This window comes from Sus scrofa, chromosome 7 (genome assembly GCF_054392235.1).
Source record: "Sus scrofa isolate SSC_HxYL_T2T_F1_AM1 chromosome 7, Sscrofa_HxYL_maternal_Yorkshire_Landrace_v2.0, whole genome shotgun sequence".
Lineage (NCBI taxonomy): Eukaryota > Metazoa > Chordata > Mammalia > Artiodactyla > Suidae > Sus > Sus scrofa.
This window is the reverse complement of record NC_139389.1, coordinates 34,190,568-34,218,122: the sequence shown is the minus strand read 5'-3', so window position 1 is coordinate 34,218,122 and position 27,555 is coordinate 34,190,568. Positions and strand designations below refer to the sequence as shown.

General features: G+C 39.2%; 2 protein-coding genes across 20 annotated transcripts in view; one reads left to right on the top strand and one right to left on the bottom strand.

The window, feature by feature from the left end:
* TAP1 (transporter 1, ATP binding cassette subfamily B member) overlaps positions 1 to 27,555 on the top strand; it is a 682,515-nt gene that overhangs the window by 85,728 nt on the left and 569,232 nt on the right. The gene's annotated exons all lie outside the window — the stretch shown is intronic.
* The window catches only part of HMGCLL1 (3-hydroxy-3-methylglutaryl-CoA lyase like 1), a 199,151-nt gene that overhangs the window by 135,294 nt on the left and 36,302 nt on the right, over positions 1 to 27,555 (bottom strand). For 16 of the 19 annotated variants that reach the window (XR_014809897.1, XR_014809900.1, XR_014809899.1 and 13 more), the window contains exons 2-4: positions 20,782 to 20,862; positions 20,438 to 20,545; positions 1,948 to 2,043 (exon numbers count right to left, since the gene is read on the bottom strand). Coding sequence is in view for 5 of the 19 variants with exons in the window: in XM_084967779.1 (XP_084823905.1) it covers positions 1,948 to 2,043; positions 20,438 to 20,545; positions 20,782 to 20,862 (285 nt within the window). In the remaining 14 variants the exon portion in view is untranslated. The remainder of the gene's footprint in view (positions 1 to 1,947; positions 2,044 to 20,437; positions 20,546 to 20,781; positions 20,863 to 27,555) is intronic. The other 3 variants (XR_014809906.1, XM_084967780.1, XM_084967781.1) reach the window with 1 other exon arrangement.

The following is a 27,555-nucleotide window of genomic DNA, read 5'->3' as shown; positions in this document are numbered from 1 at the left end:
GACACCTGTAGGGTTCTTAACCTGCTAAGCCACAATGGGAACTCCCAGAAATATTTTTACCCTAATTCTGGAAAATATTAGCACTCTGATCAAATCTCTTAATATTTATGGAAAACATCACTTTTTGAACAATTATTAACATAGAGGATGATAAATGCTTTCTGTTTGTCTTCTCTTCTTACAATCCAACATAAAAAATGGTTTTCCAAGTGATCATTTAGATTTTGCTTCTTCATCTGGCTTCCACTGTTTCCTACCTTAACTATTACAAGCAAACTCTTATTATTTAATGCCTTAATCTTCTCACCAATCTTTAAATCCCAAATGTTGACCTTATAAGTTTTTCGGCTTGTCCCTTTTGCCATCTTTCCTCTTTCCCCCAGGCTTCCCCAGTGCTTGTTTTTCAAATATCAAGCCTCCTAGTTTTCTAGCTGGATGTTTAAGACTTTCTATGCAGTTATCTCTAGCACTGTGCCTAGACTCCCCTTTCTCTCTGATACCCTACAAATACCTTAAGAAAAAAAACGTCATCTTTCCTCCAACGTTTAAAAAAAATTGGCTTCCACTCCTTCATACAAAATAAATTTTTAACCTTTAAAATTAAAATTCTATTTATCGAACACCTACTATGTGCTGGGGTTGTTGTTAGCACTTTGCATGTCTTATTTCTTTTTGGTTGCTTTTTTTTTTTTGCTTTTTAGGGCCGAACCTGTGGCATATAGAAGTTCCCAGGCTAGGGGTCAAATCGGAGCTGCAACTGCTGGCCTATGCCACAGCCATAGCAACACAGAGATCCGAGCTGCCTCTGCGACCTACACCACAGCTCAGGGCAATGCTGGATCCCTGACCCACTGAGCAAGGGCAGGGATCGAACCCACATCCTGTTCCATGCCACAACAGGAACTCTCTTGCATATCCTATTTATAATCCACTATCTTTTAAACTAAATATTATGCTGATTTTATAGATGAGAAAACTGTGACTCAAAGAGGCTAGTCAAAGTTCTGGAGCTACGTTCAAAAACACAGCCTTGCCTGACTCCTAAGCCAAGCCTTATCCTACTATATTCTAAGTTATCTTGAGGGTATCCTGTCATTTCTTTCTCACGGTGGGAACATTCCCTACTTTGTCAGGACCTGGATGCCAGCAATATTTACAATTTCTTAAGAGGCCTCTTTCTTTGCAATGAGATACAAAACTGTATCAAATCCAACAAAAGAGGTTTCACAAGATACCCTAACAGTTGAGACATCAACTGAGCACCCACAATTTCCAACTTATGCAACACATTCCCAAATACAAAAGCAAAAAGCATCCATTAACACCAAAATTAGCCACTGCCAAACTTTTACAGTAAAGCCATGCACACATAACACTTCAAGCCTTTACTTAAAATGGCACTGATTCTTCTAGTATGTGTAATCATGAAAGCTTTGCGGTGTATAAATTTCTAAGTCACATAGATTGAAGAAACAAACCAGAAGATGAATAAGGAAAGTTGTCAGAGGTGGTGCCAATGACAGCAACTGGCGTCATGTAGATGGTGGGAACAACAGCCACAGAAAGCTGACCCCCCAAAAGTGACAAACATAATTATCCACTACAATAATATTAATAATTATAATATTGTACTAAGAATGTTTTATTCTGTATTACTTTTTTTGAGAGGGAGGCATGAAATGCACTTTCAAAAGAATTTCATCAAAATGGATAATTGCAGGTCTGTGTTTTAATTCTTGATGGATGAGGCTGGAAGAGCCATTTATGTGGAGCATTTTGATGGCAGCAATGCTGCAAGCTCACGGATCTCCATGTCCCTATGTGAATATATTAGTGATACTATTTACGCTGGATAACCAGGAAGTCACATATCACGCCAGTTTAACTTTGTAAAGATCTCTACAACAAGACGCATATCAATTTTAGAAAACTTAGTAGCACACTTACAGCACGGTGAAAACCCTGGAGATTCGGAGTTAGGACAGGATAGCGAATTCCTGGATACTGACGAATGCCCTTCATCACTTCCGTGTGGTCAGCCATCTTAAACACACAATAGTTATGCAGAGGTAGGGACTCTGAATAATCTGTCAAGCATGACTTTACTTTTTCAGGAAGCTTATGATTATACAGGCAATTGGAGTCTATAAATTAACATTTAATTTATTAAACACATCTGCTATTGGTATTGCAACATATTGGTATTTATTATTTAATGTATTCATGTTTATTAAACGTATTGGCATTGACTATTGCAAAACCAAGCCAACGTAGCTAAAGACTCAATGTCATAAATATATAATAACTAGATCTGGGTTTAACGTCCTCATGTAGCAGGATCTGGTCAAGTGACTAATAGTCAGGAATGCTACACTCTGGGGTTTACACTTGACTGATCTTTAGTCTCTTCGTTTTATTTAGGAGCCTCCAATACTCCTGAGAGCAGGGAGAGTTTAAAAGGCCACAGGCTAAGCATTTACTTTCCACATGAAAATGTTACCTCCAAATAATTTTCAACGTATGAAATTTTACAATGCTTATAGTAAGGTGTAAATTACACGTGTCCGTTAGAATAAGTTAACAAAGCTGAGATCCTGACATATTACTGGTTTTAGTTAGTAAAAGTCATGATACCCTATTTAGTTCTATCGTGGAATTACTACTTGTTCTCAGAACCTGAACAAATAAATAAATACAATAGAGGACACAACAGGAATATTTAACTCCTCCTGCCAAGAGTTTATTTTTCTACATTTTCTATGAAACTATTCTTAAAAACCTCAACGTTGAATCAAAATATTAAATTTACCAGTTTGCCACCAAGTCTATAGTTTAGCCTACTAGAGCAATAACTGACAATCAAATTCTGCAATCACCACGTAGAGAAATTACCACTGACATCACCATGAGCTATGACACGAGCATAATGAAGAATAATAAATTATGACATGAGCAATACATTTTAGGAATAATATATAAATAATGAAAAGTATACAACACGAACATGGAGAAAGCTGTAAAAATATGCACCAAACCAAAATCTGTATCTTCGATATGGGAATTCTCAGGCAACAGTGGGAACTCAACTTGTGACAAGTTCCACTGCAGAGAAATGGCACTGGGAATAGAATTCCCAGAAAAAAATTAATAGGACACAGTGGCTGGTGGTACAAGGGAGGTGACTTTACTCGGAATTGTAATCCTCACTCTTTATAGTGTCTTTTTAAAATAGTTAACGTTTGTGCAGATTTCAACACAGTTGTCAATTACACATCCATGAATTTAGCCTTTCTGCCTGAGGCTAGTGTGAGCTCTGTCCTTCTGTCTCTGTTTGTCTTTCTGTCTCTGACTCTCACACACATACACGTAAATATGTACTCACAAACTATCATAAAAAATTTAGAGCATCTATTCTAATCTCCGTCAATCAGAAAGAAAAGCAAAGTTACTACTAGTTTTAGGATATTGTAATGAAATCTAAAACAACACTCTCTTACTAGAGAATAATATTAATTGATATTACTAGTATTCAGGTCTAACTAAATACAGAATGTTTAAATATTTTAGACCCATTTACATTAATATGATAACAGAAAGCAATAAAGAGTGCTTCTCTAACCACTCTACGTTAGAGAATAAAGTACGGCAGCACATCACAGCATGAAGGGGACAAGACAAATTTGAATCTTCAAGAAATATAGGTCATATTAACCCTTAAGTGATTATTTTACTCAACAAATAATTTAACAAAAATCTTGAATCATTATATAGAAATGTATGTAACGAAACAGTGACTTAGCATATTATTAAGCGGTAAAACTGAAAAATGAGCAGAGATGATAGTAACCAAATTCCTAGGTCATGAAAGCTAAATTTTGATAATCACTGAAGATACTTTAATGAAATTATGATAAATACATTAATTAGAATCCAACGAATCAGAACATTTTCCTTTTTAAAAATAGCCACAATATAATGAGGTCATTTAAGAAATAACCATTTTCTAAGTTTGGTCAATAAAGACAATTATGTAAAGAGCTTTAGGAAATCATGATAGGATATAATTTTATTACAATGAATAAAATAGAGCAGGTTTCAATTAAAAGTATAAAATCCTTGGTTTACTTTATTTTTTTACTCTTAGGGAGTTTATGTTATACTTCAATCCTGATGTTATTTTAATGTCTAAAGTTTAACTACTATTCAAACAATAAAGGAACTATTCCTTTACAGGGCTATTTTGACATTTTAACAAAACCTTTCTACATCTGGTTTGAATTAACATATTTTTAAGATTTTGCTGTGACTTTTCATTTAAGATAATAAAAATCCCCATTATTTGGTTGGTAACATGAGTTGCCATCCCCTGGCCATGGTGTGGGAATGGCCATATTTATCTAGCCAGCCAAATAGGCTACACCATGGTGAATCAATTTCGCAGGTATCCACACTTTGATATTGATTCAAATAATCACAATATTTGTGCAATAATTTGCAAGCATCTTAAAGATATGAAAGGGTCACAAAAATTAGACTGTAATAGGTGTATATTTAGAGATTTTATTTTACCTGCTACTAACTCTATCACAGGGTGATCATTTTGAACACCTCACATTATACCCATGTAGACATCTCCCTAATATTTTGTCATTATCTGAATACTGCAATCTCTCCTAAACATTTAGGCTTCCAATGTGTTCTCCAGACAACAGCAATGGCTAAAATATGGTTTGAGCATTGTTCAGTGTCCTCATCTCATCCAAATTCTTGGAGATTATTGGAATTTCAAGATAATGCATATGAAGGGAGTGTATATACATATGTATGACTGGGTTACTTTGCTGTACAGTAGAAATTGGCACAACATTGTAAATGAACAATAAAAAAAGATAATGTATAAGAGTATGTATTTTGGAAATAGGCTATACAACTTGCCATTGTGGAAATACAAAAGTTAATTTTTAACTATCATGAGACCTTAAAAATTGATTTTTAAAATGCATTTCAATATTTGAATATTGATTCATTTCAATATTTTATACACTTAGTATACATCTAACATTATGATATAGATAAAAGAAGCAGAGGCAATCCATCATATACAACACACAGGCTAGTTGTGGAAGGTGTGCGTGTGCGTGTGTGTATGTATACATCAAAAATATAAAATAATACAAATACCATGTGATCTGAAGTTCTATGGAGCAGATAAAGAAATATTTTTCTTTGCAACCTAAGCTAGAATAATGACAAATATTTAAGCTAAACCTTTTCTAGGCCAAATGTAAATAACTCAGGGGTCTGCTTTTTAATGGAGCAAAATATTCATAGAGTCTAATGGAGCAAAATCATTCATACAGTATGAAATTTTTTTAAATATTCATAGAGAAAAACTACTCATATATACATTCATAATTTCTATGATAATTAAACTTTCTAGTGTACTGTAAAAGGAAAGGGTTTCATAAGCCAAAAACTTAAAACATTAATATTTATTAAAATTCTTCAGATGTAGTGACATATGTAAAAATTAATTTTAAATTCATAAAATTCATTCTTCCATTTTCAACTCCAATTAAATGATATGTGTAAGTATCTACTACCCTTTATCTCTCTTGCAGATACCAGTTGATAGAGAAAACAGAATATTCCCTGAGTAAATTTTGTTTAGTTCCAAATGAACATGTTATGTGATGTTCACTTATTTTTTTATTAACCATGATTTTTTTTTACAAAGTATAGCTGATTAACAATGTTGTGCTAATTTCTGCTGTACAGCAAAGTGACTCAGTCATAAATATATACATTCTTTTTAATATTCTTTTCCATCATGGTCTATCCCAGGAGATTGGATATAATTCCCTGTGCTATACAGTAGGACCTCATTGCTTATCCATTCTAAATGCAGTAGTGTGCATCTGCTAACCCCAGACTTCCAGTCCAGCTCTCTCCTTCACCTCTCCCCCTTGGCAACCGCAAGTCTGTTCTCCATGTCTGTAAGTCTGTTTCTGTTTCATAAATATGTTCATTTGTGTCATATTTTAGATTCCACATATAAGTAAGAACATATGGTATTTGTTTTTCTCTTTCTGACTTACTTCATTAGTATGATAATCTCTAGTTGCATCCATGTTGCTGCAAATGTCATTATTTCATTCTTTTTTATAGCTGAGTAATATTCCACTGTATATGTAAATGGCAGAAGTGTTTAGAGTAAAATCTAAAATTCATGGAAGACAAAATGTTAAGATACTCCATCTTAGAGCAATATCTGTAGAATTATACAAATTGACCACCTCTTTTACCACTGGATCTTGTAACCTAAATCTAAGACTCTCTTTTTTCCTCTCTGCTCTGGTCCAGTCAATAGGACCAAGTTAAGCATCATCAATGGGTGAATGTTACCTACTTTTCCTCCCTTCACTCTGCTCCCCTGCTAAAGAGCTCAAATTATTTCCCTCCCCTGCCATCTAACAGGAGTCCTGCACCTGATTTCTTGTCATGATGGATGAAGTAGAAGGATAAAGCTGCTAAGTGGTAGGAAAAAGAGAATAAGAGAGTTAGAAAATCTGAGTGATCTAGATAGTCATGAAGCTGGAGAGGGACAAGATGGGTTTGAGAGATATGTTTAGGTAGCAAGAAGCCTTTACTGCTCTGGAGCAGTGAAGAAGTGTGAGAAGAGAAAACAAAAGGACAACTATACAAAGCATTGCTCTAAACCATAAAGTCAGTCTCCTGTGATGGTCCTCAAGTAATGGACATAAGATGGGAAAACCATTTAGTTCATTTAGGTCGCTATATTATGTTTCTTTTTGTGTGAATACAGGCACTGACTTGGCCACTTGGGAGAATTCACAATGCTGGGCTCTTCAAGATTATTGGTATAAATATTCTCATACATAAAATAGAGTTCTCAATTATACCTCCTATTAAAATTTTCACTCCAGAGGTAAGCCAAGAGTCCATATCCATCATGTCCTATGATACCTGGCACCAGAGGTATGTAAATATTTGAAGAGAAACAAGTTTCAAAATATACAGAGTCAGATGCTAGTCTACAGAAAATTGTTCCAAACAGCACATACATAAAATTGTAAGTGAATGAATCAGTTTGCACCAATTCTAAATTAAGGGAAAGTCCTTTCCTAACAGAAATATGTTCAATATACAGTATATACAATTATAACTACATAATTCATAATTTTGCTTTTACTTTTTATGAAAATCACAGATAATAGAATAGATATCGAAATCTTCACCAGAAAGAGCTCAAAAAGACAGTAATCCTTCTAAAACAATGCGTATATGTGTATAAGGTTACACATCACAAAGGATTAGATTACATCTTAGCATGACATTACCAATTATGGGTTATTAAACTGAAATACTCTCCCCTAACCTATCAATAATTTTTAAAAATCTTCATCAGTGATGCAAGAGAAAAGAAAATCTCTCTTAATGAGGTATCATTCCTCCTTTTTTTTTGGTCTAGTCAATTTATTTCATCCTCCAATACTCACGATATTCACCTCAAAAACTCCTTTATAAGACATTCTCAATAACCAGCTTGATGTACACGCCTTTCTACCTCCATAGTTCTCTCTGCATTTATATATATAGTTACTCTTATCAAATTTGTATAATTTACATTGACTTATGCATCTCTCTCCCTGACTAAAGCATTAGTTCCTTGGAGACATCAAGAAAAAGGGACATTTAATAAATGGTTGTTGAATTGACTGAAGTCTCTCCTTGCCCTTTATTCTGGTTTGCATTCACTCTGAGTTCAATCCACTTTGAATCAGGACTCTTTTTCTCTGCTAATTCTTCTAAGATTTTATTGTTAGTAATGATGGTTATAGTGATAAAAGCCAATTTACTTTCTGCCCATCTCTATGGCAGGTCTATATGTACTGAGTTCTTTATGTGCATTATCTCTTTAAACGTTTTCAACAACCCAATAAGAGAGATGGTTTCTGCGGAAGCAGAAGGAGGCAGAGGTGTAAAGAACCCAAGTCTGTCTCACTGTAAAGCACACTCTCTAACTCCTCCTTGACAAAAAACATTCTCCATGTCTTCTCTCTCCTTGTCTTAGTCATTGATAAAGTGTTTGTGCATCACGATGTCAAGGGAACAGTTCCCAAAAAGATCCACCCCTCAGGCTGAAGAGTTTGGGGAGCATGTTTTATCACCTAATCCAAGGTCCCCCAAACTGGTTTTATCATCAGAACTCTTTGAGTTTCTTTAAAAAAAAATTTTACAGAGTTCTTGGACTCATCCGCACAGATTCTGATTCTGTTCTGCTGAAGGACCTGGGAATCTACGGGTCCCAAAACTTCCCAAGAGATGTCAGACATCCACAAGTCTGGGAATCACAGTGGATTCAGTCACAAAGGCCGCCACTGGGCTGGAGGGAAGCCAAATAGATGCATCTGAGCCCCTCACCCCTGCTTCAATACGGTCAGCCTCCTTTTGTTTTTATTCAAAGATGAATCCAAATTCGCGGGGGTCTGAAATTATTACAATTTGGGACGGAGGCTTTTTAAGAAAAGTAACTCAAAAATACCTGATTTTTATAAATTTTACTAAAACGCACGATCAGGTAAGCACATTGCAGGGCCCCTTGGGAGGCATCTATACAAATACTTACGGTAACGTTCCTGTTTGTATCCTATATTGAAGTTCTAAGTAAAGTTTCAACCAAGGTGACAAAAGTTCCACAGATTAAAAAAAATAAGATTTCAGGAACTATCAGCCTTGCTGAAATTTCTTATCTTGTTCTTAGCAATCTCATCAAGATAGTTCAGGATCTATCTGAAATAAAGATCCATGGGGTCAACAGTCATTCTTTTCCTTACAAATCCAGAAACACTATCGAGAAACAAGTGAGATCAGTTCGGCATGTCTTATTCTTGGTATACCCATAATATTTATGGGTAATTTATTTTTATAAGGCCTCTGCTTCATAAGCCTTTGTGAATTTTGCCAAGAAACAGATCTACACGCATGGACCTAGAACCTTCATTTGTTTCCTCTCCCTAATACATTTCGCTGAGTAATTTTTCAAAAACATCTTGGAAGAATGGGTTTTGATCCCACCATTGCCCAGGACAGCATTCACATGCTTTCAAAATAAGCAGACAGTGTCAGACGTACGTGCCTACCATCTCCACTGGCCAGAGGAGACATCACTGATGGTACTTGATGCAAGAGTGCCACAGGAAGGATGGACACAGGACGGGCAATTCCGTCAAGACATGCCACAGATGACTATAGCAATGTAAATCATGTGGTTCCAGACCCTCTAACTCAAAACTCAACTGGAGCAGTAACCCCTCTTAAAGGTAACACATTCATAAGTTTGGCAATGAGGGAAAAAATGGGACTAGAGCGCTTCCTGACAACCCTGGGTGAAAACGCTCTATCAGCTCTGACTAACACTGCAGCCCGGGTACTATAACCCTGTCTCATTCACAGACTCTTTCCACAAACCCCATATATCTTAGCCTCAGTAGCACAGAGGAAATCTTGGTCTGCTTGAAGAAGTAAGACAGTTTTAATAAATCACAGTCTTACAATAATAAACACAGGAAATCTCTGGAAAATTGAACATCTAGTTTTTTTGGGTTTTTTTTTTTTTTTTTTTTTTTTCCCTACCCAATGCCCTCTCTTGGCGGCCACTGCCAAAATGGTTTGACACCATACTCACAAGACTTCTTAAGTCCAGAAGCCTTAAAACTAATTTGGGCTGGTGTATAATTTCCTGTGCTTCCTTATTTCACATTAGCTTTGTGTTCTAAGGGCCTCTGGATTGCCCTCTATGGGAAGGAATGCGCTGGCTTCTCAAGAGTGACCCAAGCAATTGGCAGAGGATCCACTCTCTTTTACTATGAATGCCTGCAAGCCATTTTAATCATAATCTATTAAGGTCTTCAAATACTCATTTTTTTAATTATAAAATAAACCCAATCTACCCAACGGATTTGTGGGTTAGAAACTGGGAGACCAGTGTTCCAGACAGAAAAACCAAAGTCACCTTATTCCATAACACTTCCCCATTTCCTAAGGCAAACACGACAAATACGCAGGAGTTATTCTTTGTTCAGGTCAGTGCCTTTTCTGACCACCCTCCTGGTCTTCCCGTGTCAAAACAATCATGCTTCCAACATCACTCTGATGTCAGGGCAAGAAGTCTCAAAGCTCCCAGTATAATTTTCTTTCCATTCAACTGTGTTGCCTCTCATATATCATGCCTTTGTGCTTGATAATAACACTGTCAACATTGTTATTTCTCAGGCATGGAAACAGACGTGATTTTTAAAAATACTGTATTTAATTGCATGCATTCTAGAGGACTGTATATGGAGTTTCCCCTCTATACTTACACTTCCTCCTGTGAGCCCCCCTGCCCACGGCAGACTGATGAGCAGAGAGAAAGCTTGAGTGGTTTAAGGGAGAAATCTCCCCGGCAACAAGAAAATGCTGTAACAAAAAGGTTTTCTTTCTTTCTTTTTTTTTTTTTTTTTTTGGTCTTTTTAGGGCCACACCCGCAGCATGTGGAGGTTCCCAGGGAAGGGGTCTACAGCTGCCAGCCTACACCACAGCCACAGCAACGCAGGATCCCTAACCCACTAAGCGAGGCCAGGGATCGAACCCCCAACCTCATGGTTCCTAGTCAGATTTGTTAACCACTGAGCCATGACGGGAACTCCGGCAAAAAAGTTCTTACTACCCTGGCCAGCAATGTCATCACAACAATAACCCAAAAGACTAAACTGCAATGTTTTGGCATTGAGCTGAAGATTTCTGTCTTGGTAAACAGCAAAGAACTAACAGAATTTTAAAAGGTTGGACAGACAACTGTTTCAAGACCAACTGCTTAATGTATTCTGATTATTAGGTTCTATTTTATTATAGCTCACTTACAGAGAGTCATTTGATTTTAAAAGCCCGTTATATGAATTCTAATTTTTTTTTTCCTTTAGTGATTTCATTCCCAATACCCATTTTAACTGTACAACTGGCTTACTGGGTGGATAGTGCAGTGATTGTTAGCAACTACACATTATTGAGTTTTTGAGTCCAACAAAAAATTCAATGCAGTTTTTAATAGAGACATAATGCAAGCAGTGAATGGGTGAATAAATGAATGGAAAGAATCCGAGGTACAAAGAGCTGAAAGTTACTTTGCCAAATCAGATAGTAAATAAGAGTCATGTCTCAGATTTTCTACCGTTCCATCAGAAAATGTGTTTGTTGTTATTTCTAAACAACAGATAGAATAATGTCATTGAAAGCGCAGGAAACCTGCAACCTGGAGGATTTGGAAAGACTTACCTGTTTTTGGATTACTAAGACATGCAGTTCTTACTACATACTCTAAGCTGCATTCAATAAAGATGAATCAGTCTTGACTAAGAGTAGAGATTTCTTGAAGGGTCCCACATCATATCAGCACAAGGTCTGGAGTAAGTATATTAGTGCTCACAGGTTTTTAGCATGAATTTGCTTCAATATGTTGATATTTCAGAGTACTTACTAACGAAGTACTCTTTTTTCTTTTTACGATCGCACCCATGGCATATGGAAGTTGCCAGGTAAGGAAAAGAGGTCGATTCAGAGCTACAGCTGCCAGCCTACATCACAGCAACATCAGATCCAAGTCGCGTTTGCAACCTACCGCGCAGCTTCTGACAACCCTGGATTTTTGACCCACCAAATGAGGCCAGGGACTGAACCCACATCCTCACAGACACTATGTTGGGTTGGTAACCCGCTGAGCCATAATGGGGAACTCCTAATTAAGTACTCTAAGTTTAGTAGTTTAAAAAGCAAACATGAATGTGAACACCTAAAACAAATAAAGCAGCTCAACTATAACCTATAAACATTTACCATTACAAGTTTGAAGTTTTCTAAAATGTTTATAAAATGAATAACATTCTTCAAAATAATGCTCTATATGTTGACAATGAACATACAGCCAAAATTCATAAATGTTACTAAAATAGCCTATTATCCTAAAAATACAATTCCTATCAGCCTTTAATTTGACAAGTTGAATATTCAAAATAAAAGGATTTGGATGAAAAATTTTAAGGATAAAAAATGAAACACTTTAAGCAAAAAAAAAAATACATTTATTCCTTTTATCAAGTGTAGAAGAAGTGAAATGTTAGCATATATGTCTCATTAATGTGTAAGTTTAAATATAAAATTTAACCTATTGCTTAATGTGATTTTTGGAATGTAATGTTATTTTCCGCATTCAGATTTATCTAATTTCCTATGTTTACTACATATTACTCCTAGAGAACTTTCCATCAATTTAACCAGGCACTATTAGATGTGTGTGTGTGTGTGTGTGTGTGTGTGTGTGTGTGTGTGTCTGTGCCTGTGTGTCTGTGTATGTTTGTGTGTGTCAATTTAAAAATTAGGAAAAAATATTTTATGTTCACTTTTTAAAATTAACTAGAAATCACAATTCTTTATAAACATGTCAACAAAAATATGTCTCTTAAAACCATAATCTATTTTTTTTTACTTAGTGTACGTCCCATTGTCAGAATTCAAGGTACAAGGATCATGAATTCTTAAAAGCAAGTGCTATTTGACATACTTAAAACTCATGATCAAACCTCCACATTTCACATCTTAACATTTTTAAACTTGAAATGTGGTTTTCACTAATGGCTGTGACTCTTCCTGTGACAGAACCATAACCTTAGCGCATGGGAAGTACTTCAGTTCCTTGGAGTCTGGTCCACAAGACATACTCGGGTTCTCCTAAAGTGGACTGCATGTAAGTGGCTTAGTCAGGAGTCCTATCAATGGAATTAGTGATGCTAAAATAAGATGGACAGTGTTTATTAACACACTAATCAGAATGATGCAGAAAAGACCATTAAAAAGTTAGAATCCAGTTGTTCTGTGCCAAACTGTGTTGCGATCCAGCTTTTATGCAATTACATTATAGGCAGACCTTTCAAACTGTCAATGCTTACTGATAACTCTACAAGGCCAAATGTTAAGATAACTTTAATAAGATACAAAAATGGGATTTTTATACGATCAGAATGCCTTTGAAAGTTTCTTTCTTTCATGGGAAAACTCAGACAAAATTTGATAAACTCCATATAATTGAATAAAAAATGAGATAACAGTGTTCTATGTTAGCATTTGGGGTACCTTTCATAAATCTAAGCACCAAAAAACCCCCACAATTTGTTAGTCAAGATGTAATTGATCAAATTAAGTAATTAGAAAAGCAGTGCATGCTGAACATAAATCTTTGAGTAGAATCATAGTTTTTGGCCTCATGGGGAAAAAAGTCTAAAAAAATATTGAATTATTACCTTCAGTGTGGGAAAAAAATATGAAATCTAACCAGTAGAACTGACGACACTATTACTCTTCATTATAGGCTTTCCTTTTCACTTTGCACCCAGAAGTGAAACCTCATCTTTGGTGGAGAATAAGTTAGTGTAGAATGCTGAGCAAATCACACAATGTTAGCAACTCATTTTCCCCCAATTTTATGGCAAAGTATAACCTTAGTCAAATTCAAAAAGAAACAAAAATGTAGTGTCCACAATCCTAATCAGAAAAACCATTTTCACATTTCCATGTCCTTTTCCGAGAAAGACAAAGATGTTCTAAATATCTGTGAATATGCTTCAGGCAATTTGCTTGTCCTATGTGACAAGTGTAGCAATGATACAAACGCAGGATGGAACAACTTCAAAATATTGCATTTCAGGTTAATCACTCAAATACTAACCTGAATTCCACTTGAGTCATCACGATTTACATAGGGAGTGGGTAGGAATGAGGTAAATATTAGCTGACAGAGCTAAAATATTTATTTGGGGGAGTTTGGGGGTTGCAAAATGCAGAACACCCTTTTCTATCAACTGCATTTATTCTTTAATTATTAGTAAGAAAAAGCACATACATAAATAGATTAATTACTAGATCCCTTTTTTTTTGGGGGGTGCACTTGCAACATATGTAAGTTCCCAGGGCTAGGGATTGAACAGAAGCTGCAGCTACCAGCCTACGCCACATCCATGTGGGATCTGAGCTGCATCTGTGACCTACACCACAGCTCATGGCAACACTGGATCCTTAAACCACTGAATGAGGCCAGGGATCAAACCCACATCCTGGCGGATACTAGTTGGGTTCACACACAACGGGAACTCCTGGATCATTTTTAAAGACATAAGTTCTGCAGATTATAAAAATGGTTGCAATGATATTCCCCCACCCGTGCATTCCTCTCCAATGCCATTCCCCAGTCAAGAGGTGGCACGTACCCCTCCCTGGGAAACTGGCTGGCTTTGTAATTAAATCAACCAACACAGGATGGAAAAGTGATGCTCGGAAATCTATAAGGCTTGGTTATAAAGGGCATACCATTTTTGCCTGCCTCCTGGAACTCTCACCTTTGCAGCTCTAAACTACGATGTTACAGATGCAAGGCTGCTGTGCTGGGAGGAAATCCAAACTAGCCATGTGGGTGAAAGGACTCCTGTAATCCCACAAAATGGGAACCGCAGCCTTGTAAATTTCACCAGGATCCTCTCTGGGCCAGTGGCAGAGGCCAGCTCCTCTGGGATACAGCGGATGAGACTCGCACTGGAACACTTCCCAGAGGATGAAATTACCCTCCCAGGACACCGTGTCTCACATGCAAAAGAATTTGGGGCCTCTATGTGTACACACAGCTCTCCCATGTCCTCTCTCTCCCTCGATCTCTCTCTCTCTCTCTCACACACACACACACACACACACACAATCAACATCTCTGCTATATTATCCCCTTCCTTGTCTCTTCCCTATACAACCACCCGCCTCAAAAAGAGCAAAACAAGAACGAGAGGCCAGGAAGGGACTCAGGAGCAGAAGCTACACCCTCCTGTATCTCATCAACATAAATCTACATCTTAAACTTCAGTCTAGTAAACGTGTTTTCATTACCAACAAAGAATTAATTGTATTACACACTCAGAGGAGGGCAGGGAAAAGTTTACAGATTCCTTCTTGCTTACATTGTGCTTGGCCACATTTTTAAGAGTTAGACTGATTTGTAAATAATTGTTAGAGCCTTTAGGTACATTTCTTTCTACTTTGACAAAGAAAATCTATTTCTGCCCCTTGCTGATGTGTCAAGACCTGTGACCCACCCATGCCAACAGTTAAAAATTAATTAAACAGGGAACAAATTATTGATAACCGAGACCTTGCCTAGGATAGAGGGAAACATACAGCATTTTGTACATTTAATGTATTATTATTATGAAATAAATGAGATTCTCTATAGCCACTCATGTGAATGAATAGGCCTACCACCAAATGTCTACATTAAAGATGAAGGGAAAACTCTAGTTCACTTTCAAAAGGACTGTAATGATTTAAATAGCTTATTACAGAAAGCTGCATTCCAAAACTGCAGTAAACCCATCGAGTTTTATAAACACATTTTCTTTCTACGGTTACTGCTGCTCGCTCCACCGAAGTGAAGGGCTATCTGGACTCATTTCAAATGTCCTTAGGTTATATGTCACTCTAAGGAAACTTTTTTCCAGATAAGTTGTAAAGAACATGTATTTTTTAATGGCAGGTATTTTATCATCTCTGGCCATTTAGATTATAGGTGTGGGATCCTGTTTTATATGGCACCCTGCTACCGTGGAACTTTTCTTTCAGCTGCTTTAGTGAAAGAGCTGCTGCCAAACAAAACAGTAGGAGGGAAGCTGTAAAAACGCTTTAAAATGCTAAAAAAAGGAATAAGTGAGCAAGCAGCAATCTAAACATAAACCAGAGGACTCTTCCCATGACCCACATTTAAAGGAAAGAAACAGAAGATGCAAAGAATGAACTGAATACCAATTTAGAGCCACACTCATGATGGTGAGAGGAAGCAGAAATCACTTCAGACAGCTCCATGGAAGCAGGGGCACTAAAATCATTCTCTCACAAGTCTCAGACGTGATTTTGCTTTAGACCAAGCCTAATGTCATGACATTTTCTTTAAAAAATGAGATGTTATGATATAAAACTTCAAAAACGAAGTTACCATTCTGAGTCAGTCCTGCTGATTTAAGGCCTTTTTTTGTCAGCATAGAAACAATGAAATCAGCAGTGATATGATGAGAGAACCTCCAACTCCAACAACAGAAAAAATGCTTGCTCAGGCAAGCTCAGCGAAATTGCAAAAATGGGATATTCTCAATACTGCCCTTTGAAAAACCCACAATGCGTTCATTACACACTAAGAGACCGGTACCACTTTGGAAGCTGTAACTGACAATATTCTTGGTTTGGGCACACGGCTCTTTTGAAGATATGTGATTTATTTAAAACACTTTTGGGGGGGTTGGTTTGGAATATATGCAGCCAGTTGAGTATTCAAGATATAACATATTCTTCAGTATTTGAAGGACGAGCATCTTTAATGATTCAGATGAGGACCCGATCCAATATTTAAACCAAACACATACTTCAATCTTTCAGAAAAAGGCTGTTTATCACAGAGAAGGTAATTAACTTGCATGGAGCCCTGGATAAGTCATCTGTCAGTCTGGCTTCCACTTGGATAACACCAGTGGGGCTGGTCGGGAGCCAGCTGCTCTGGACTCTGGGCATCTACACACAGGGACCCATTCATGGGCTTTATTGCCTTAAACCCTCCCAAGCTGCAGGCATCATTGCTGGGATTTCCAAGGTGCAAGTCAGGTTAAGTCCCTTCCTCCAGCCCCAGGCAGAATGTGAACAGAACGCAGTGCAAGAGGTGCCTCTGCCTCACCACGGCTGCCCTCACGAGCCAGAGTATCATTTACCTGATAATACTTTGAGCCTAGGATGAGTTCATTACATCTCAATAGGTTCAGTCCTAAATTCATCTCAGAACCAGGCCCAGAATGAATCTTATTCTTTTACGGCCCCATCCCATACATCCACTTAATGTGAAGTCAGAAGGCACTTTGCTATGAGTGGCCACTGAGGGAGAGCCTTCCCTCTGCGCTGTCCCGCTCTTCTTTTAAGTAGCCTCGGCAACGGGTGTTTAAGTAGCTTCTGCAAAGGGCTTTAGACACATCCTTCTAATGGTCTCTGGATGTGTCCCAGATCAGGCTAAAGAATAATCCATCAAGCAAAGTCCGGTCTTGTGGGACAACAGAACGTGACCGCGAGCATCACTGTGGTAAAGAGGCAAAGTCTGTAGGCAGCTTTACAAAACCACTGGGAAATAAAAGTATCTTGCAAAGGACACGTAAAATACAAAATCTAAAATGCGGCTTTGGCTAGGCATCATTAATGCTACCTGTCCTCCTCCCTAAACCCTTACACCAGTGTATCCAGTTTCCCTCCAGCAATAATCGAAGACATGAAAAGAGCACGGACTAAATCAAATACAGAGGCAACGTCACAGAGACTTAAAGATGATAAAGGGTCTTACATGACAGCTAGGAAAATAATACTCGCTAGCATCTTACGAAATGGCAAGTCAAGGAAATATGTCCAGTTTCATCAAGCTGTTCGTGTCTTCCTAAGGAAACTACCTGTGGCCTTTGTAACACAAGACCCAATACGTGAACCGAGAGGAGTCACTTGTCCATACTGAAGACCTGAGTAATGTGTTATTATTTCAGGCTGATTAAGTCATTATTCATTTCAGAATATTTACTGGTCACCAAGCGCTAGGGATACAGGGAAGGACAAGAGAGACCAGTCACTACCTCCGTAACTCCTGGAGTCTGGGAAACAGATCACTGACAAACATTCACAGGGAGCTCCCATTGTGGCGCAGTGGAAAGGAATCCAACTAGTATCCATGAGGATGCAGGTTCGATCCTTGGCTTTGCTCAGTGGGTCAGGGATTGGTGTTGCCATGAGCTGTGGTGTAGGTCACAGACCTGGCTCAGATCCCACATTGCTGTGGCTGTGGTGTAGGCTGGCAGCTGTAGCTCTGATTTGACCCTTAGGCTGGGAGGTTCCATATGCTGTAGGTGGGGCCCTCAAAAGAAAAAAGAAAAGTTCACCAAAAAAAAAAAATATGATTATAAACAGTGGGATGGAGAAAAGTTTGCTTTGAGGATAAATAAAAATTTGAAAATTTGATATTTGAATACTGACTCTGCAAAAAGCGACGTATAACTAATACTATTAATCCTATTGTGGTTTCTTTTGCTTCCAGTGCCTTGCAATTTAAAAGACTTTAAGGAGTTCCCATTGTAGCACAGCAGAAACAAATCCGACTAGGAGCCATGAGGTTGCGGGTTCGATCTCTGACCTCACTCAGTGGGTTAAGGATCCAGCGTTGCCATGAGCTGTGGTGTAGGCCAGCGGCTACATCTCCGGTAGACCCCTTGCCTGGGAACCTCCATATGCTGCAGGTGCGGCCCTAGAAAAGACAGAAGACAAAAAATAAATGAAATGAAAGACTTCGATGTTTGAAGTCTTTTTACATTTTCCTGTTATAACCACAGCACAGTGCAGAAATTGAGATGTACGTGGAGAGATAAAGAGCTACACAGACACAGAGGCAGGAACAAGAGGTGGTTTGGTTTGGCTGGAACTTCTGCAAAAGGAAAGAGGGACCTAGAGTTAAGGCTAAAAAGGAAGGAAAGGGCAGGCAGAGAGGCCTTGAACCCCCGGCCAGGTTCTCAGACTTTCTCGACAGGGAGAAGAGAGCTTTTATAGAATTGAGGATGTGAGTTTGAGGAGGCTGGTGTTTCTGGGAAATTAATGTTGAAGCAATAGGCAAAATACATAAGGAAGGGAGAAAGAGTCCCTACCAACATCATTTAAGGGGCTCTCCCCATAATTAGTCAAAAAGGGTGTGGACTTCTGATGCATCAATGAGACTGAAAAGAAGAGACAAGTATAAGCTACACTGAGGAGGAAGAATTTTTGAGTCAGTAACTGACTAGATGTAAAAGACAGACGTTTGCAAATTCAAATCTAAGATTCCCAAGGGAACAAAGAGATGGGCTGTGAACATTGAGTAGGATGAACAATAATGAGTGTGCTTTTGAACCCCCTGGGTTTCAGCTGCTAGTGACACACCCAGATGAAGCTTCTCAGAGAGGGCAGGACTGGAAATACAGATTTTTCAACCTCTCAGGAGTGACTGTCGATGTGGGAAGGGTCAGCAAAGAAGAGAGCACAAGTAGAGATTATCACTAAAGAATCTCAAGAGAACCTTAAACTTGGTGGTGTTGAAATTTCGCTGACTTTGTGAGTGGTGTGACTATCTTCAGATGACTCGGCATTTTTGTCTGTTAGAAGGAAGTGACAGAAAAAAAGAGCAAGGGAGGGGAACATGATGGAGGATTGTAGAGCGAATTAAGGGAAGAGGATGAAAAAGTAATCAGAGAAGTTAAGTGCTGGGGAGAGACCAGGGGATCCAGGGAATGAGAACTGGAATGGAAAGGGAGAGGGGCTCACTGCTGGCTAATTCCTAATCATGTTTCAAAGATCAGAGCCGAGGCTCAGAGGTGACGATGGCTGGCACATGCCAGCCAAGCCTGGAAAAGGCTCTATCCTCACAAAGAGAAGGTTCTAGGTGACTCTCTTTACCTTGTCTTTAATGAATATATATTTTTATCAATACATAGGAATATATATAACCTCGAGCAAATATAAGCATTAAAGGAGTTCCCATCATGGCTCAGTGGTTAACGAATCTGACTAGGAACCATGAGGTTGTGGGTTTGATCCCTGGCCTTGCTCAGTGGGTTGAGGACCTGGCGTTGCCATGAGCTGTGGTCTAGGTCACAGACGTGCCTTGGATCCCGCGTTGCTGTGGCTGTGGCATAGGCTGGTGGCTACAGCTCCAATTAGACCCCTAGCCTGGGAACCTCCATATGCCTCGGGAGTGGCCCTAAAAAAGGCAAAAAGCCAAAAAAAAAAAAAAAAAAAAAGGCATGAAAAAAGAGTACATATTTCTCACTATTTAATGTGGGATTGAATGAGGACAGTACCAGGCCACACTCATCATCACTTCCTTCTAACAGACAAAAAAAGCTGAATCACCTGGAGAGATTCACACCACTCATAAAGTCAGTGAAACAGTAAATGGAGGGCAAGACCCTAAATTCCTACGAAGAGTTTTATCCTTCGTGAGACTGAAGCGTTGCCTACTGCTCTAAGGAGGCAGATGAAGAGTTTTATCCTTTAATCATTATATTGGACCATGCATTCTTGCAGGTTTAGGATGGAGTTCCAAATAACGATTAAGTCCAAATAGTTTCCTAGACTTAACTGATGTATTTCATTAAAGAGGTTTTTCTTTAATCACATAGCTTAGTGCATGGGATAATATTTTGTAAGAACAGAGAAAAAATTAACATCACAATGTATATCGCACTGTTTACTAAATCTTGGCAATGCTGAATTAAGAATCCAGTTAAGGAATTATGGATTTACATACCTGTGGTATCCATCTGGAAGACACAAAGCTTGTCACTTCTATTACAGACAAGCCGGTTTGCGAAAGCTGATTGATAAATTCAATTTTTATATCTGTAGGGACTATAACCTAAGGAAACATGAAAAAAATATTTTATAAGTAATTGGCAGAGGGTTTAGTGAAGCATAAATAGAAAATTGATTCCTAACTGAAAGCAAGCAATTTCAAGATTTATAAATTCAAGTAGTAACTGAGAACACACATAACCACCTACTATATGAAGTCCATATAAGTCTTTAGACCCCACAACTATTAATATTGAGATATAACATTTTAAATAAACAGTAAAATTACTATCAAAGTACCTTTTCATTCTGCAATCCATCCCTAGGTCCAACTTCAACTATTTTAACATACTCAGGGAGTCCAGATAACCGGGAGGGTTCCTGAAATGGCAAACACAAGGCAAGAAAAAGAGGTAACTGTTAGAGTATCAAACATGCTTATTTGAAAAGTCAAACAATTTCACTTTGTTGAATTCAGTTCTCACCCTAGAAAGTTAAGAAAGGTAAGAAATAGATACAATGATATAATCCAAATACCAAGTTTCTATTGTTAGCAACCTGAGGTCATTTTTTTCTTACAACCCAGTGACATTGAGTCTAATTAGGATTAAAATCCAAAAGATGAATTTCCAAGGTAAAACTACAGAGAAGGAAACTTAGGATGTAAAGAGCCAATCTGTTGAGTGATTCTATGTATGATGATAAATTTTCCATTGTTAGAGCTCACTAAAAAAAAATTGGATCTCTTTGCTCAACATTGCTAACTGTTAGAGAGATGCAAATCAAAACTACAATGAGGTACCACCTATACCGGTCAGAACAAGCATCATTAAAAAGTCTACAAATGACAAATGCTGGAGAGGGTGTGGAGAAAAAGGAACCTTCCTACACTGTTGGTGGGAATGGAAATTAGCCACAATGGAGAATAGTAAAGAGTTTCCTCAAAAAAACTAAAAGCAGAGTTGCCATATGATCCACCAATCCCACTCCTGAGTATATATCTGGAAAAAACTAATTCGAAAAAATACACAGACCCAAATGTTCACAGCAGTACTATTTACAACAGCCAGGACATGGAAACGACCTAAATGTCCATCAACAGATGAACAGATAAAGAGGATGTGGTATACATATAAAAATAGAAACAGACTTTCTAAACTTCATATTGCAGTTAAAATGAGAAACAGGCTACGTATTTTCACACATACACACACACACACACACACACAATGGAATATTACTCAGCCATAAAAAGAATAAAATAATGTCATTTGCAGCAACATGGATGCACCCAGAGATCATTATACTAAATAAAGTCAGACGACGACAAATACCGTAAAAGACAGCCTATATGTAGAATCTAAAAAAATGATACAAATGAACTTATTTACAAATCAGAAACAGACTCACAGACACCAAAACCAGAGACCCACAGACCACAGACTTATGGTTACCAAAGGGGAAGGGGGGGGGGATAAACTAGGAAATTAGGATTAACATATACACATTCCTACATATAAAACGGATAAACGACAAGGACCTATGCTCAGTATTTGGTCATAACCAATAAGGGAAAGGAACCTGAAAAAGAATCACTTTGCTGTGCCCCTGAAACTAACACAATATTGCAAATCAACTACACGTCAATAAAAATAAATAAATAAATAAAACAGGAAAAAATAGACACAGACTTTCTAAACTTCCTATCGTAGTTACAATGAGAAGCAGGCCACCTAGTTTCTGACTGGACAGACATAACCTCCTGGTATCTGAGCTCAGTTAAATGTGGATAACCAGGAGTTCCCATCGTGGCGCAGTGGTTAATGAATCCCACTGGAAACCATGAGGTTGTGGGTTCAATCCCTGGCCTTGCTCAGTGGGTTAAGGATCCGGCATTGCTGTGAGCTGTGGTGTAGGTTGCAGACGCGGCTCGGATCCTGTGCTGCTGTGGCTCTGGCATAGGCTGGCGGCTACAGCTCAATTAGACCCCTAGCCTGGAAATCTCCATATGCTGCGGGAAGCAGCCCTAGAAAAGGCAAAAAGACGAAAAAAAAAAAAAAAAAAAAAGTGGATAACCAGGTGTCACGTTCTTCCAATGGACACTGATGGAATCCACCTAGATCAGCAGGACCTGTGGTTCACAGCTTGGGGGGTGTTTTTGTTTTTTTTTTTTTAACCTTGTTATTCACAAGGGATGATGCCTGTGGGCTGACCCATTTGTACCATCTCACTCTGTCCTTGTAACAATCACAGGCAGACACGGATGATAGATGCAGCTGTTCTGGATGCAGCACCCAGTTTGTTTCCATCACAGAAAAATGCTCCCTGGTCCTTTTAGGGTCCGTCACTGTTATTTGGTTTTATTAGTGTTCTGTGTTAACTAACATGGCGAAAGAATCCAGATGGTCCCAGTTACACGGCTTACACACCACCCTCCACAATTTCCATGAAATCAGGCAATTCAATAAGCAAAAATTAACCAAGAAGAAAAAGAATCCTCATTCCTGCACCTCCTGAGCAGATGCGTGCTGTTGGCAGAGTGGAGGCTTGAGCGTGGACACATGACTCGAGACTCAGTTTTGGACGACAATCATGAAATCATGCCTCATGCCAGGGTGGCCATCATTTCATCAGGCCATAAAGGAAAGGGACAGCACGGGAAGGTAAAAGAAATAGGAGACACACACGTCTCTTTCTTATTGCCTATAATCCTAAAAGGGCAGGAGTGAAAACACAAAAACAAAACTAGGCAGTCTTAAGCCATGTGGTCTCATTATCACTGATTGTTTCCTGAAACTGCATTTTCAACAGCAATTAGCTTGGAGCAGTCATGGATAAAGAGTACTTCTTTATTAAACAGCAAGGTTTAACCCCAAAATAGAACATAGTGTTTTTTGAAGTGATAACAAGATGCTGATGGAGTTCTCGTTGTGGCTCAGTGGTAATGAGCCTGACTAGTATCCATGTGAGTGCGGGTTCAATCCCTGGCCTCGCTCAGTGGGTTAAGGATCCAACATTGCCTTGAGCTGTGGTGTAGGTCACAGATATGGCTCAGATCCCATTGCTATGGCTGTGGCATAGGACAGTGGCTACAGCTCCAATTTGACCCCTAGCCTGGGAACTTCCACATGCCACAGGTGTGGCCTGGAAAAAGGACAAAACAAACAAACAAACAAACAAACAAAAACAACCACCACCACCAATATGCAGAATACAATTAAAGAGCCTGGGCCCTTCCTTTGCATCACTGCTATAGCTAGCAGAAGATAACAATCTGAAGAAATTAAAACAAAAATCCCTCACCAATTACAGCCATTTCAGTCAAAGCAGAATATGTGCTCACTTGATATTATGTTAGATTTCTTCTTGAATTTAATGCTACTATTTTGCTTTCTAGGCCTGGAAATGTATTCTTTGTACCCGAACACCTGAGAAATCAGAAGAGAGTTAATGTGTTCAGTAAGTTCATGAGAAACAAGTTTCCCATACATAGTACATACTTAAATAAATAAAAATAAAGTCAACACATATTTCTTGAGTATGTGTCATGTGAGAGCCCTCTCCGGGTATCTTTAGTCTCCTTCTGGGCACTACTCTCTCTGCATTGACTTCTAAACAACATCCGCTTTACATAAATAATGCAATGCCTACTGGGCAAATCCACCGCAATGCTGTCCAAACACATAGAATTCAATGATTCAAAACTGATCTCATGGTTTCTTCACCTCTTGCCTCTCCTCAAATCGTCTCCCACTGCCTCCTGTCCACTCCCACTGCCTGCTGTCCACTCCCACCTCTCTGACCACTTACACCTAACTGGTACATTTACAACTGGTTCTTTTTTGGCACATACACCAACACCCAACACTTAGCCTGTGCTTAATAATTGCTTGTAGATTGCATTAATGAATCTACTGTCACTGGCTTCATTTAAATTGTCATCTTTTTCTACCCAGTCTATAACTATAGCTTCATAAGTATTCTTCTTAATCTTGTTTTTCCTTGACCCAAAACTTCAGCATCTAAAAATCACCTTTGGAGAGACCTATCAATCCAAGGTAAAGGTGATTCATAATGAGCCACTCATCTTCTGCCCCACTCTATTTCACGCATCCTGTGACTTTCGCTGGGCTAAAGTCACGTCCTGCTTGCATGGAAGTTACTGTTGGTTGAAATAGCTTCCATCTGTAGGAAAGACTCTCCACCAAACCCATTTCTCTTCAGACGGACACAGCGCTGGACCACATTTCTCCTCTAAGAGTTATGTTTGAATGAGTTCATGAAGGTGAATGAAACCTACCACTTTTAGGCTTGACCCATGAAACCATACCATGCACATGGCTCCATGCTCTTTCCTCTCCAGCCAGCTTGATGCAGATGAGGATGACAGACTTGAAAGTGGATAAACACCAAAAAATGGAAGGAACCTACAGCCAAGTCACTGCTTGAATAAGAATTCCATGCCAATAAGAAGCAACCATTTTGTCCCTCCAATAGATAAAATAAATGTCAACTCTTTTAGACCACTGCGATGAAAGGTAGATCTTCTGCCGCTACTAATTGTGGAAAATGGTGAAGGATCTAAAACTTTACATTTCCGGCAAGCTAACAAGCGAACCTGCCATAGATACTGGTGGAAGGCACAAGACGCCTGGGTCAGAGAAGAAAAAAAAAAAAAAGGCTTATCACTCACAGAAACAGCAGTAGCTAGAAGGTCAGGATTTGTGCTGGTTCCCCAAACCCCAACTCTCAGAAAGAAAAGGGGACCATGTGATGCTTGCACAGGGAACTGTATCACAGGAAAGGAGGCCCAAGCACAGGAAGGCTGAACCTTTTGTAGTGGGCAATAAGCACATCTTCTCTTGGCAACAGAGGTGGACACTGTATTTACGATGCTTGGCCAAGAGTACGCCTGCCTTGTCTCTCAGAGAAAGACACTTCCCCTTGGCTCCAGAAGGAGACACTAGCTCTATCACTCAAAGCTGTTCCCTATACAAAGATCCTTGGAAAAAAAAGCCCAGAATAAAGATAACCGTGCATGTGCTTGCAAGACATACAGAAGTTCAAGGCATTCATGAAGAATTACTTTCCAATAACATCCACTCTTCATTTTCACACCATCTTGGTTTATGGCAAATTTTTTTCATCTAGTAACCCATTCTGCTAGCCCCTCTGATTAACCTAACGAACAGAAGCTGAGATCAAATCTGTTCAGTTTATCTCATAAAACAATGAATGAGATAAAACATTTAAGGATACTCTCAACAGGTCCCCAGGGAGTAGGAGGTCAACATGCTATATTGACTTCAGCCATGCCCCCTCCTCCAAGGGTCCTGGACTAATCCAGCCCAACAAATCGTAGTGGCCTCCGTATCAGAACTTAAAGTTGTTTACTTTGTGCCTAGTTTACGATGGTGGATGTGTTAGTGTTCAGGGCCGGCAGTGGTGGCAATCCAGATGATGGAGACTTGATCAGCGGTGTGATCCCCATGGGCCTCTTCAGAGTATGTCTCAGATGATTCTGTCCGCAGCCATAATCTGTCACCATAACTCACAAGCCATCCAAAAGGTGTCTTTAATATCCTAGTCTATAGTTTTCCAAACAGCAGACGAGCTAGGCCAACAACCACAACCCAAGAGCCAGTAAGAACATGGAGACAGGCCCAAGTTCTGCTGAGTGAGTAGCCGACCACATCCATTTTCAGTTCTGCATGGCTGCTGGGAGGTTATATAACTGCAGGGGCCCTGTGGTTATCATCAGATTTCAGCTCAGCCAAAACGTCATCGAACCAGGCCCACTCGTTTGGAAAAGCACTATGAAGCAAAGGGCCCCCACTGAGCCCACAGCTTTGTTCCAGGCAGTGGAACGGGCAACAGAGGGCAAGTATGTTACTTTTGTGTGTAAAGCTGAGCCTGCACAGGGGACAGGCTGACCACTTTCTCGAATATATCATTTCCATTTGATTAGTGAGGCCTGTTGAAAATGTCCTACCTCATTAGTCACTGACTCCACATTGACCCCCCAAAATGGAAATACAGGCCACAGAGTCACAAAAGGCCCCCATGGGTCAGGTGTCCAGTTTCAAAGAGAGCTCAATAGCAAGCCAACAGCTTATTTGCAAAAGAAACCCGGTTGGCTATGTCATGGCAGTAAGGGGTCCACAGCCCTCCAAAGAGCCACCAGATAGCAGTGACTTTGTCAGAAGGTCTAATGTGCAAAGTCCCCAGTCACAGAGACCTGGAGCTCAAAGACATCAGAAGGATGAAGCCCAAAGGTAAGTTCACTTCACTACCCACAGCACCTATGATTCCCTCTGGCCACTAGTGGGACAGAGAATTACAATCACAATACACATCAGTTTGTACCATACATTCAGACATGGAAGCAACAGTACAGTCCACTGGCCCCAAAAGCGCCACCCACTAGGCTGCCTCAGCTCTCCTTTCCCACTGGGAACACTACCCAACCCCATCAATTAAATCAGGATTCCCACCCCCATGGAACAGACAGGATGGAGACTTTATAAGACTGAACCAGGAAGGCGAGAATCCCTGCCCTGTCCCATTCCCCAGTACACTCTGATGGATGATCTCCATGCACCAATAGTCACCTTTTTCCTTAAACGGCTGAAGGAAGAAGGCTGTGAGTGAGCAGGGGATGAAGAAGGAGGGATCATCTCCAATGCAGTAAACAAAGAATACTTGCTGACTTTCAATTTCAAGCAGCACCACGGCTGCTCACTGGCTCAGTCCAATGCACTAGCAATGCCTTTGGTCAACACAAAGCCCTGTACCAAAGAGCAATCTCATCATCCCTGATGCCACCTACAGTAAAACCTCAGGAACCCCTGGATTTGGCATCCATAGCTGCGTCGGTTTCCAGTAGGATCACACGTTTGTTCCCTCTGGTGACACAAGCTAGATTTGCACATGCTCCACTGTCAAGATAACATCACTTAAGTCTTCATCCAGTTATAATATAAAGGCTAAGGAAGTTCTGCAAGGTGGCAAGACTGACTCTAAAATTTATCTAAAATTCTTTGGGTCTGTTCTCATTCTCCAGTGGGTTGCCTT